Source organism: Hydra vulgaris, chromosome 11 (assembly GCF_038396675.1).
Source record: "Hydra vulgaris chromosome 11, alternate assembly HydraT2T_AEP".
NCBI lineage: Eukaryota > Metazoa > Cnidaria > Hydrozoa > Anthoathecata > Hydridae > Hydra > Hydra vulgaris.
Window position 1 is genome coordinate 27,023,426 of NC_088930.1, and position 13,278 is coordinate 27,036,703.

The 13,278-nt window shown below is 28.6% G+C and overlaps 1 protein-coding gene across 2 annotated transcripts in view; it reads right to left on the minus strand.

The window, feature by feature from the left end:
* The window catches only part of LOC101238654 (FYVE and coiled-coil domain-containing protein 1), a 122,017-nt gene extending 120,728 nt beyond the window's left edge, over positions 1 to 1,289 (minus strand). For both annotated transcript variants that reach the window (XM_065810622.1, XM_065810623.1), the window contains exons 1-2: positions 885 to 1,289; positions 423 to 508 (exon numbers count right to left, since the gene is read on the minus strand). In XM_065810622.1, coding sequence (XP_065666694.1) covers positions 423 to 480 — 58 coding nt within the window. In that variant the 5' untranslated portion in view covers positions 481 to 508; positions 885 to 1,289. The remainder of the gene's footprint in view (positions 1 to 422; positions 509 to 884) is intronic.
* Positions 1,290 to 13,278: the final 11,989 nt, after the last annotated feature.

The window sequence follows — 13,278 nt, forward strand, 5'->3', positions numbered from 1 at the left end:
TTCATGTGGTCAAATAATTTTTATCTTTTTTGGTTATGTCTAGACAAACTAAAGTTTTACATTAAATTTTTACCATTATTGTAGTTTCCTTTAAAAAAATATTTTTTTGATCACTTCTTGCAAAAAAATTTAACCCTTTTTTTTTTAATGTTACTTGATTTGAGTAAGTGTATAATCAAATTATTTACTTTCATACCAAATAATTCTATAAAGAATAAACAAATAAATAAACATTTTATTTTTTTGAGTAGCCCCGCTAGAGTAGCCTGAGGGTATAAATTCTTATACAGTGATGTGAGAATTTTATGGGACAGTTTTCTGACTATATTAAAATTAAAGTTAAATTTTATAAAATCTTAATAGGTAATCTTTTAGCCAAGTTTAAATAAATTTACATATTAGTACAAAGAAAATATTATTACCTTGAATTTCACTCAAAAGTTGCTCTACTTTAAAATATGTGGATGAAATGTTCTGCATTTTATAAACTATGAACGCTGAATATTACCTGAAAAACACAAAAAGTTGCTTTTTATTTAAAAAATAAACAAACAAAACAACCTTTTACTTGTTTACTGCATATAAAATGAGCATATAATATAATACTAAAAATCTTTAAATATTACGTCTTTAACAATAAACACCAAAATTTGGTAATATCTAGTTAGATAATTGTATGATTGTGTAGAATTTGCTTTGCTGTGGCATAATTAATCTAATGTTTTCTGATTTTCTGACACACACACACACACACACAGATTATATATATATATATATATATATATATATATATATATATATATATATATATATATATATATATATATATATATATATATATATATATATATATATATTGCAAAAATAAGCATGATCGTCTATACCTTGCTTTAGCATTCAGATGTTTTTGATCACTTTTTATTACATTCCTTATTTAAATTTTATGTTACATATTTTTTTCGTCAATTAGAGAATATGAAGAGGTATGAGTGGTATGAATTTGAAAGAGAACTACGTACTAAACAGTATTTTATAACTTTTCAAAGACCTAAAAACCAAATCTGTGTTTACGTTTGCCAAAGGCAGATTTCCACCGAGCGAATTATTTCGCGCGAAGCGAATTTCTCGCCGCGCAAATTTCTGAGCGATTAAAAAAATGCAATAAAAACTTTTTTTGTAAATAAAATAAATAAAAACTTTTTTTGTAAATTATTGATCCGCTTGAAGAAAGAACCATTCAAAACCTATATGCAAATTCAGCAATTATGCAAATTAAGCGCGTTGAATAAAGAGATTACCTAAGATTATCTTTGCGGTATGTGGTGAAGTCAATTTAATATTATGCAATCTGCTAGCCATTTCGGGCAAAAAACTCTTAGTGATCATTGTTAAGTAAAAGGTGAAAGCAATTTAAAGTCTAAATCAACGTTGGAATTGAAGATGATCAGTTTAGAGATGATAAACTTGGTTGTCTACAGCCAATATAAATTTGTGTTGGTCAAAGAGGACTGTATTAGCTGAAAAACTAAGAGAAACGGCTGCTTTTACAGCCACAAATTTTAAAAACGCATTTGCATTTAGGACTTTAAACAAAAAGATTGTAATACAATTTAATATTTTATATACAAAAATTTACATTTGTAAACCATTGAAGCTTCATTTATTTTCAACTTGCATATTTATTTTGTGGCAATGAAATTCGATATGTTTCCTTGAAAGTTTATTTGCAAGTTTCAAACTCAATCAAAGGTTTAAAATAACTGCATATAATGCTCATCAGAGCCGTGCTGTAACTTTTTGGGGCCCTTAAAAAGTTTTTTTCAACTTTATTGAATTCATTTTTATTGGGTTTTTTTTTCAAAAAAAAAAGTTATACAAAGAATTATGTATCAATTTTCCTAGCCCTTTTGCGGTTGCAGTTTCTATCTACAGTATTGTAAATCCTGAAAGTCCTTCTTGTGACATTGTAGAACGCAGATAATTTGCAATTAATTTTGAATTAGAATTAATTAGTTTTTAAAATGGGTATTGTTAAAATTATTCAATATACACGATACATAGATTTGGATATAATTCTTCCCAACTCTTATCTAAAATGAATTCCAAATTTTCTATTATATTATAATTATCTTCTAAATATATCTTAAAATAAAAAGTTCTTATTTGAATTCCTCCTCTTTTTTTATAGTCTGTATAATATCAATAGTCTGCCAATCTCTTAAGACTACGTACTCTCCGACTAAACTAGGTTCCGGTAATTTATCAAGACAATCTTTGTTTCTACTTAATATTTGAGTATCACAAGAAGAACGTTCAGTGAACTGTGCTATAACATCTATATCTACCGATACTTCTTGTGCTTCTTTTATAATCTGTTCAAAATTGTTTATGAAATCATCAAGAGATAATAGCATAGCCTTTGTATATTGTAATGCAATATTAACTGCCACATTTTTTCCGTGAAGCAATTGGGTAAAAATGTGAAGCTTTGGTAACAAGTGATACCAAGTTATTGTGAACTCAATAAATTCATAAGATTTTATTTGTTTTATTAAAAATGCAGCATGAGTTTTACAATCTGGATGGTTATTTTTAAGTTTATCTAGCGCAAGACTAATTTCTTTTATCTGGTATTTCACGGCTTTTATACTTTTAAAGAAATATTCCCATCGAGTATTGCTTGGCGTCTTGAGATTAATTTTTAAATATTTTACTTGAATAGAGTTTCGCTTTGTTGATGCAGCAAAAATCTTAAATTATTTAATGTAGTTAAATAATTCTGACTTTCAATGGTGTTTTTAACACTATTATTTATAACTAAATTGATGTTATGTCCACCACACGGCGTATACCATGCTTTGTTGTTGAGTTATAAAATTCGACTTTTAACTCCCTTATATTCTCCTTTCATAATGCATGCGTTGTCATACGACTGACCACGGCAATCAGCAATCTTGATTCCTAATATTTCTAATTCCTCAATACGAACGTTTTCTAAATTTTCTCCGGTTGATGACATTATATTTACAAAGTTTAAGAAACTGTCTTGAACACTTGGCTTTTGGTCATTATAACATACCGAATAATGATGGACAACTGGTCTTTTTTTACAAAAGTCTGGTGTAGAGTCATTACGGAAAAGTATTATGATGATTTAATATTACTTATTATTGTATGTAAAACTCTAGAAGCTAGTTGTAAGATAATTTCGATTTGGCTTTTCACAGAAAAATATGATGTAATTCTTTTTTCTGTATCAGTGATTGATTTTAAATGCATTTTAAGTTCTGGAACAAAACCAGCAAGTAATTCAATTACTCCTAAAAATTACCACTATTTAGTTGAAAGAGTTTTTCGTTGCTGCCCTAGCTAATTTTCTTCACTAAATTTCATTCACTTAAAAAGAATACCGCTTTTACAATACATTTTAAAATTATTTGCCACCATTTTTCTTAATTGAACACATCTTCATTAAGGTGATCTATTCCTGTTCTGTGTTTAATGATAAATTGTAGAAATCGCCATTTACACGCTGATTCAAGGTGTTTCTTTAAAGATTCATGTTCAGATAACCGTATTCCTGTAAGGGCATAATCAGAAAATCCATTTGAAATTAAGCTTATCTTTATCGATGAAAACAAATGACAGCAGAAGCAGAAACTTTTTCCTGTTGAGTTAGAATATAAAAGCCAATTTTTTAATTCTTTTTCGCCATTTTTTATTTGTCGGTAAAAAAAGTGTCACTAAAGCATCTTTCTTGAGAATTTCTTTTATAATGGATATCTTTAACACTTTTTGGAGACTGCTTTACCAAAAACATCCGTTATTTGTTGCCGATTTCAACAGGCCATGCTGCAGGATCTAATTTATCATAATTGCATTTTGGTTACTCAACGCCGTTAATGCAAGTTCTCGAACTTTTTTGTCTTGTTTGTTCTCGGTGATAACAAACATACTTTTTTTCCGGTCTGCAACATTTGTTAAGATATTGTTTTTAAAACTTAACATATCTTTTGCGATGTAGTAAAAAAAATATGTAGTAAAGAAACGCAATATTTTGTTGAATATATATATATTTTTTGTTTAACTTTACTTAATTATTAGAAGTAATCTATTTTTTTATATCATGAATAAAAATTCATTTTTGATAACAATAATAAATCCTTATATAATATAATAATCCTAATATAATATAAAATTAATAATGTTATTAAATAATCATTATTTAATAATGCTATATATCATATATACATATGTATATACTATATATCATCACATATACATAATAATCCTATATATATGTATATATATATATATATATATATATATATATATATATATATATATATATATATATATATATATATATATATATATATATACAAATATTATATGTGTAGTTATAACTAGTAGTTATAACTACTAGTTATAACTATAATAACGTTATTATATATTATATAATAACGTTATTATGCATAATATGGTATGCATACTGCTAAAATTATGGCACAATGATTGTGTACTTGACTGTACATACAATGGCTATGTACTACATAATGGTAATGTTGCAAACACATTATAAACATATTTTTTATAATATTTAAGTTCTTTTATAATAAAATAATAATAACATTAGATGTTGTCATTAAGAATAATAGTATTATTTATATAACTGTTTTTAATACTAATTTGAAAAACTTTGATATTATTAAATCAAAATTATATCTAGTGGTATAATACTAATTCTAGATATATTTCCAGTGTTAAAAATATGAAAATATTGAAGTGTGTCTAAATAAAAAACATTTGCATTAACTGTGATTTTATATACAGGAATTTTGTGTTTGTTTTCCGAACAATGTTTTCAGCATTTTTCTAAGTACTCTGACTGTTGTTGCATTGAGGAGGAACGAAAATGGGAAAATGTTTTTTTCGAATTATTGGGGTAGTTTATATCAAAGAATACTGCTCCATCTTCAACTTCTTTCCACCATACATTAATGCCTTCTACTAAATAGTCAGCTGATTTTTCTAAAAGTTTTTGATATTCATTGCTATTCTTTTCAATCCAAGTAAATGATATTTTTGTGTCATTAAATAGACTATGTAATGGTTGGTAGAATTTGTGAAGTATTGAAACGCCATCACATAACTTTTTTCCTTCCTTTAAATATTTTTTTGCTTGGTTGCGGATTATTGCATTAAAAATAACATTATCTGAATGATGATTAGAAGATGTTTTTGTAGACAGTTTCAAATTTTGAAACATTGCTTCTTCTTTTTCCACATTAGACGTACGACCTGCAAACAATCTATACTGTAGTGGAGCATGGGATGTGATTGAGTGATAGTATGCACCAAAGAATTTTCGCTTGTTATTTTTGGCAATTCATCAAATATATTTATAATATGGTTTGAAATATCATGCATTGGTTCATTATTTAAAATTTTATAGTGTAAAAGATTTAGTTGTGTTAAAGAAAAACCTGGTTTTTTAAAAAGAAGGGCAGGCAATCCTTGCACTCCATGCATTTCATTTGCCAATAGCTCCTTTAATTTTTTGACAGATGTATTTAATGGAAATTGAATATTTCTTTCATAAAGCTCTCGTTCAATCTGATTTTTTTTTAGACATGAATATAATTTTGTTTTTCCTTGGTTTACTGCCAGCTGTGAGTTGTTACTTGCATTTATATGGTCTATACGATTTTTAAAGGAAGTGTATGGGAAGCTTAGTGATATAGATATATTATTAGAAAGATCTGCATGCATGCTGCATGCCCAACAAAAATAATTACCACCCTTCTGATGACCAGCTTCCAGTTGTGCTGCTGGATTGTCACCTTTGAATATTTGTGCAACATCTAAAATAGGTGTTCCCTTGAATTCTAAGGGATCGCTCGATTGCAAAATGTCATTAATCCTGTCATCGCTATACAAAAGTTGCTGGTCATTGGAAGGACATCTACCAAGTATGTATAAATAAGACTTTTCGACCTCTGATTGAACATTTATATTCTCTCCATACTTTTGTTTATATTCAAAGCTACTTAAAAATATGGCTGTATCATACATTACGCTAACAGTAACAAGAAAGTGAGTGTGATTAGATATACTGGAGCAATCATACCAAAACATTAAATTCCTTGTTCTTTCATAAGTTTTAAGTATATTTATCAGCTCTTTTTTAGTTAGAGTGTCATATTCATCTTTATATTCCTGAATTCAAGAGCATCAACAATTTGCCTTTGAGAGAAGTGCTTCTAGTTCATTATTGTTTTGAACTTTCATAAAAATCTCATGGTCTTTGAACATATTTAGTCTTATATCTTTCAAGGAAATTTTTCTGCCTTCAATATGAACCTCTTTTTTTGTAATTGTTTGATTTTCAGATGATATAAATACTTTTTCATATCTTTGGGGTACAATCTTTTCCCCTGAATTATATGTTCCATCGTCTTTTTTTTTTTTGAGTTGCTGCTTTATTTTTTTATTAGTTGGTTCGCATGGCAAAGATATATCTCTGATGTATGGCATGTTTAACCTATAAATGAGTTTAAACATGAATGATTAATAAAATTTGAAAAGTTTAACTTATTAATGATAAGTGAAGGAAAGGTAATAAATACCTCCGTTTTTTTCTTCTATACTGTATATTATTAATATTAGTGCCATCAGGGTATGTATTGTCTGATATTTTTCTTTTTAGATTTAGTCTTTTTAGATCACAGTTCATAGATTCTAAAAGTCTTTTCAGTACTTGGCCTCTGTTTGCAGGTGTAATACCAAAAAATTATTTTGTTTAAAATTCTTGTTTTTTATTGGTACTTATTACTGTTAAAATGGTTAAACTAGTTTATTAGCATAATACATTTATTATTGGTTTATTATTTTTGTAAATATACTATATCGCAGACATTTAAAACTATTACCTTTTTTGTTTGTCACAGAAAATTTACGTGCTAGTTCAGAAAAGTTTATTTTTAAACCATTAGGGTAGGATGAAATTACATCCAAACACTCAACTTGTTTCCAGGAATATTTCTCAACAGAACCGACAGGGTTTTTTGCTTTTTTCTCTCCCTAAATTAGTGGTAGAAAAAAAAAAACTTTGTATAAGCCTCACTATATGCACCTTTCAATCCTTAATCCTTCTCTGTAGTATGCTAGAAGGTATATAACATAGCTACATAAGGAATGGCTAGTACTTCTCTGTACTTAGAACACATTTGTCATATGGATTGTTAAACGAGCTCTGTGAGTGTTTTCACATCTCGTAGGTTCCTTCTAGATGTGAATAGAGTTTTAAAGTATGTGTGTATGAATATATGTATGTATATATATATATATATATATATATATATATATATATATATATATATATATATATATATATATATATATATATATATATATTGAAATATACAACTGCTGGTAAGAACTATAATGGGGTAAGTTAAATTTTCTTCTATTTGATATTTATTAGGTTTTATTAGATTCTTTATTTGGTTTATGTAGAAAAATCCCTACATACTACTTTACCCAGGGATTACTGGATGAACTAATGACTTATGCCAGTCCTAAATTTAACATAATGACGCATTGTAATTATAAATATTGACTTAATTCAAATCTGTTTTGATGTTATACTATTCTTTTTTTAACCAACTCATTTGCTTGTACTTGACTTACATTTTTTATAGCTGATAGTTTTAATATTCTTCTTTTTTTCGCATTTTTTTGTGTTTCAAAACTATGGGTTAGGCGGAGCTTATCTCTATTGCTTAATGATACAGGAACACCAAATGCCGTAAAAAAGTTAATTTTTTATTATACTTTGTGTTATATACATATATTATACATGTAAAACAAAATGAGAGAGAGTACATTCTCTCTCTCTCTCTCTCTCTCTCTCTCTCTCTCTCTCTCTCTCTCTCTCTCTCTCTCTCTCTCTTGAGGTTTCTTTCCATTGATTTTCAATATCATTTTTTATTTTATTTGCATCATATCTGTATTTTTTATTTTGTGGATTAGGTATATTGATTTTCATAGTCTTTGTGAATGTGGTGGAAAATGTTTTATTAAAATCCTGCTCTAGTTTGTTCAGTGCTTTATGAGTTGCGATTGAAAGTTTTTTCTGCCTATACATTCCTCCTTTTTCTTCTTTATATTTGAACCTTTTACATTTGGCAGGAAATATTTCTAACACTAATTTTAATCTTTTGTTAGCTATTCATCCTTGACAGTTAAAAAGGCTATGAAGCATTTTTGAGCTTCCTAAATTATTAAATCTTTCTTTGGAAAAGGTAAGCAAAATATCTTTCAAAGACAATTTTGACCTGGTCTTCCCTAAGTTTTTTAAATGTTTAACAATAATCCGGCCTTTTCTTTTTATTTGTTCTAAAGCTAAAGTGAAATGTAGGATTTTTTTCAATATAAATTTTGTATTGATGATTTAGCACTCTTGATCTAAAAACTTTATAATTTTCATTTACTAAATGTTTGATTCTATGTTTTTCAGTTAAAGCTATATATACTGCAACTTTAGAGAAACCGCAAGTTAAAAGATCAGCAATTGACAGCTCTGACATAACAAAAAATTGAGTTAATTTTATTATAAATCTGTTGCTTACTTGTATTCTAAATTTGGTTAAGTAAATTTAAATTCTGCCCGCTATTTTACATGTTTACATTAATCTATGGTAATTTAAAGACCGGATTTTAGTAAAATAGTTTTATGGCATTATAAAATAGGGGTGGCTCATATCACAGTAATGTTTAAATTTTGAGCTTAGACTTTTAAATAAACATTAAGAGGTTTAACTTTAAAAGTCTAACTGGTCGTATGTCAATTTGTGTGTTCTTCACACTCAAGTTAATAAAAACTTTCATATAAAATGGAAAAAACAGATTTTAAACTTGAAATAACTAATTTTTTTCGACCTTTAATATGTTTGCAGACATATGACTGGTTAGAAATTAAACATATAACTTAAAACTTGTTTGAAAAAGTTGTTTTCTAAATTTAATGTTTTATCTTCATTGAGCGCAGCACCATTTTATACCAAAATATGGTTCATCAACCATAAAGAAAAATTTTATATCTAAACTTTAGTAATTTAAAAAAAAGTTAACTTTGTTTGATTTTAGACAAATTAAAGCGCTCGGGGAAAAAAAAATAATTAAAAAAAATAAATTATTTGGGCTAAAAAAATGCAGTCAAACATAACCTTTTTATAAAAACGCAAAACTCGTGTATTTTCCAGAACATGCATTAACGGCGTTGAGTAAGTGCCGCTCTCCGTTTGTAAATCATCACTAATTTCTGAAGTCTTGTTAGATATAATATCCTCAATATTGACGCTATTAGATCCTGATTCCCCATCTACATTCTTGTTCTGGTTATCGATGTTTTGAAGTTGTAGCTCATTCATATTTTCTTCAACATTATTGTTTTCAAATTGAGATTTACCATTTAAATTGCATATTTCGATTAAACTAACGAACTTTCGCCTTGTTTAAAAAATTTATCTAATGATCCAGCAAGGCTATTTAATTCTGCTACTTTCCGGATCTGTTTCGCTCTTTTTTGTGGGCCGATTTCATAACATCTTTTCGACATTTGAGGTAGTTAAATGCTGTATGTAAGTTTAAATTAAACGACAAGTGAGTTTAAAAATGTTAACAAAACTGTTTAAAAAATAAATAAAAACTAACAATTTGAAACAATAATACAATAGAACTATTAGGTACATTTAAAATATATTTGAAAAATATTATTTTTGAATTAAATTGTTTTCAAATTAATCAACTTTTTTTTATAGATAAAAAAAAGGTAACAACAGAATTTTATTTGGTTATTGTACCATCAAATGTTAGACTTTTGATACAAAGTTATTTCAAAGCTAAATTCAAAATGTCTTCAATAAAGCATGTTAAATCGCTTGTTTTATTTGTATTTTATTGTTGTATTTTCCAATGAGCTTGCACAACAACTAATATAAAAACGAAAGCCTCTCTATATTGATAAAACATAACTAATGGGTGTTTTCAGTGGCGGATCAAGGAAGGGTGGGGGGGGGGCTATTGCCCCCCTCCCCCCCTCCCCCCCTCCCTTCCCCACAATTTCAGGGGCCCCTATTTAAAGTAAATAATTTTTTTATTAATTCTGAAAATTAAATCTTTTATTAACTTAAAAGAGCCAAAGTTAAATTTACTAAATTGTCTGAAAACAAAAGCACAAAAATAAAATAACTGTCAACAAAAACGCTGCATTATATACACTGCAGGCCAAAAGTTTCCGGACACTTGATATTTTTATATAAAAAGCTAAAATCTATCCTGTATCATTAAATTAATCAATAATATTAATTTATAATACTTAAACTTACTAATTTTAAGTGTTTATGTAAGTTTGAGGTCAGTAATTGGGTATTACTGACCTCAAACTTACATAAATAAGTTTGTTTTTTTAATTGTTTATTTTGACTTGATATATAGCGTTACATTACTCTAAAGAGTTTGGTCTGTTAAATGTATTTATTTGTTGAAACATGAAGTAAATATTTATAATACAATGATAGCCGACTAAAATGATTAACAATATTTAGTTTTGTTTAGTTTTCATTTGATATTAATGACGGTTGCATTAAAAAATCTTGAAAAAAATTTTAAAATTCGACTATTTAATAAAAAATATTGGTAAAAAACCTTCTTTAACGGTTGCAAAACGTTCTGAAATAATTATATTACATAAAGAATTACATTCAGTTAAATAAATATTACATTCAGTTCATAAATATTACATTCAGTTCATAAATATTACATTCAGTTCGTAAAATTTGCAAAAAGTTAAAAGTTGCCAGAAGTACTGTACAAGATACCATCAAACGATGGAAAGAAACAGGCACTTTTGAAGACAAAAAAAGATCTGGTAGACCACAGAAGACAATAAAAGCAGAAGATAATAGTATAATATTGATGAGTAAAAGAAATCGAAGACTTACGGCCCCGGAAATAACTTCAGGCTTTAATAGGAGTCATTCAAAATCTATTTCATTAACCACTACGAAACGACGTCTTAGACAAGCAGGACTTTCTGGCCGTATGGCGGTCAGGAAACCGTTGCTGAGGATTGGAAATAAAAAGAAAAGGTTACAATGGACTAAAGACCACCAAAATTGGACAGAAGAAGACTGGGGAAAAGTACTGTGGACCAACGAGTCCAAATTTGAACTGTTTGGGCAAAGACGTAGAATTTACATCAGAAGAACAACAAAAGAAAAAATGATCCCAGAGTGTTTAGTGCCAACAATCGAGCATGGTGGTGGGTCAGTTATGGTATGGGGATGTTTTTCTTCAACTGGTGTAGGTGACCTAGTTAAAATTGAGGGTATTATGAAAAAAGAACAATATAAAACAGTTCTAGAAAATAATGCTATACCTTTTGGCTTAAGAACTATTGGTCGTGGTTTTGTTTTTATGCAGGACAATGACTCTAAACACATCTCAAAATTATGTAAGAACTATATAAAGGAACAAGAGGATAATGGTGTCTTCAAAAATATGACCTGGCCGGCCCAATCACCAGATTTGAGCCCAATAGAGTTACTGTAGGAAGAATTGGACAGAAAGGTCAGACTTAAATGCCCAACATCCAAGGAGCACCTGTGGCAGGTATTAGAAGAATCCTGGTTATCAATTACACCCAAAATAATAGATAAATTAATATATAGGATGCCGCGGATCGTAAAAAAAGTGATAAAAACTCGTGGGCTATTTTTTGACGAAAAGACAGTTTAATAATAATAGTGTTGTTAGTATTTTTTTTATTTCATTTTTTGTCTCTTTTTTTTCTTAAATAGTAACTATATGTATCTTTTATAAAATAAATATGATATTTGAATTTTTTTGAAATAATTATGGGAGTTTTAATTAAAAAATTGAACAAAATCCAAGTGTCCGGAAACTTTTGGTTTTAATTAAGGTAAATAACCGTGATGCTGCCGCAGTGAAGACAGTTTACAAAATGTCTTTTCGAGAAATGGAGTTCCGCAAGTTTTGGTGTCCGACAACGCTGCCGAATTTCATGATACCACCTTGCAGCAGTGGCTAAAGAAAATAGGTTGCTTGCCGTATAAAACCCTGCCATACCACCCTCAATCTAATGGAGCGGCCGAAAGAATGGTAGAGATAGTAAAGATGGGGTTAAAAGCGTATTCACCAGATAAAGGTTCATTATGTGGATATTTAAGCAGAATGCTTTTAAGCTATAGGACAATACCCCATGCAGGGAGATCAAGAAGTCCTTCCGAGATGATGGGGAGACAGCTAAGATCTCCTCTCACTATGAGTTTTGAAAGTGGAACACAATTATGGTATTGACAAAAACCAGATTCCAAACCTGAACTTGCTGCATTCATATCTCAGGCTGGTCTTAACACTGCAATCATTTTGAGGAATAACTCTTCCGGTACATTAGCACACTGTGATCAAATAAACAAACGCCTAAATGAACCTAACACACGTATGAATAATGAAGACGATATACATGATGATCCCATCAACAATGAGAAACTCGACCCTTCCAATAGTGATAAACTTCGTCGCATAGCAAAATACTCATGCTCTACATATAATATCTGGAGTATATAAAACTTCACCAACGTTAACTTTTCTCATAGCATTAAGGTGCTCAAATAGAATATTTGACTACTGCAAACTTTCTTTATTTTTTAAAAATCTAACTGTTTCAAATAAAGCTGAATTTGTTTTTATTAACTTTAATTAGTTTACAGCTAAAGATGAAATATTACAAGTTGTGCCATTATGGTAAGCTATAAATGAATAATCATCGAAAATTTCTAAAATGAATGATGGAACACCAAGTTTGTACATTTTTGATTGTATGTGTAAACATTTTTTTATTTAGCAGGAAAACAATAACATCATTGTTATTACTTAACAAAGATTGACTATCGTCAAATATAAGTTCATCCTCTTTTAAAAAACCATTTAACTCATCTGGTAAAATGTTTCGAAAACCGCTTGAAGTTACAGTTTTTCTAACTTTACTTGCTGGTGTGGGTAAACAACTAGGCGGAATATTTTTAAAAACAGATGGTGGGTTTAAAGGTCGTTGCTTCCCATATTTGCTTTCAAAAGGTGCATCATCTGGCCAATGCAGTCGACATACTGCTGTATAGTCTGAAACAATAAAACCAGTTCTTGGGATAGCATCACTCCATCTTTTTCTCTCCTCTGGATTCTTCGGGAATT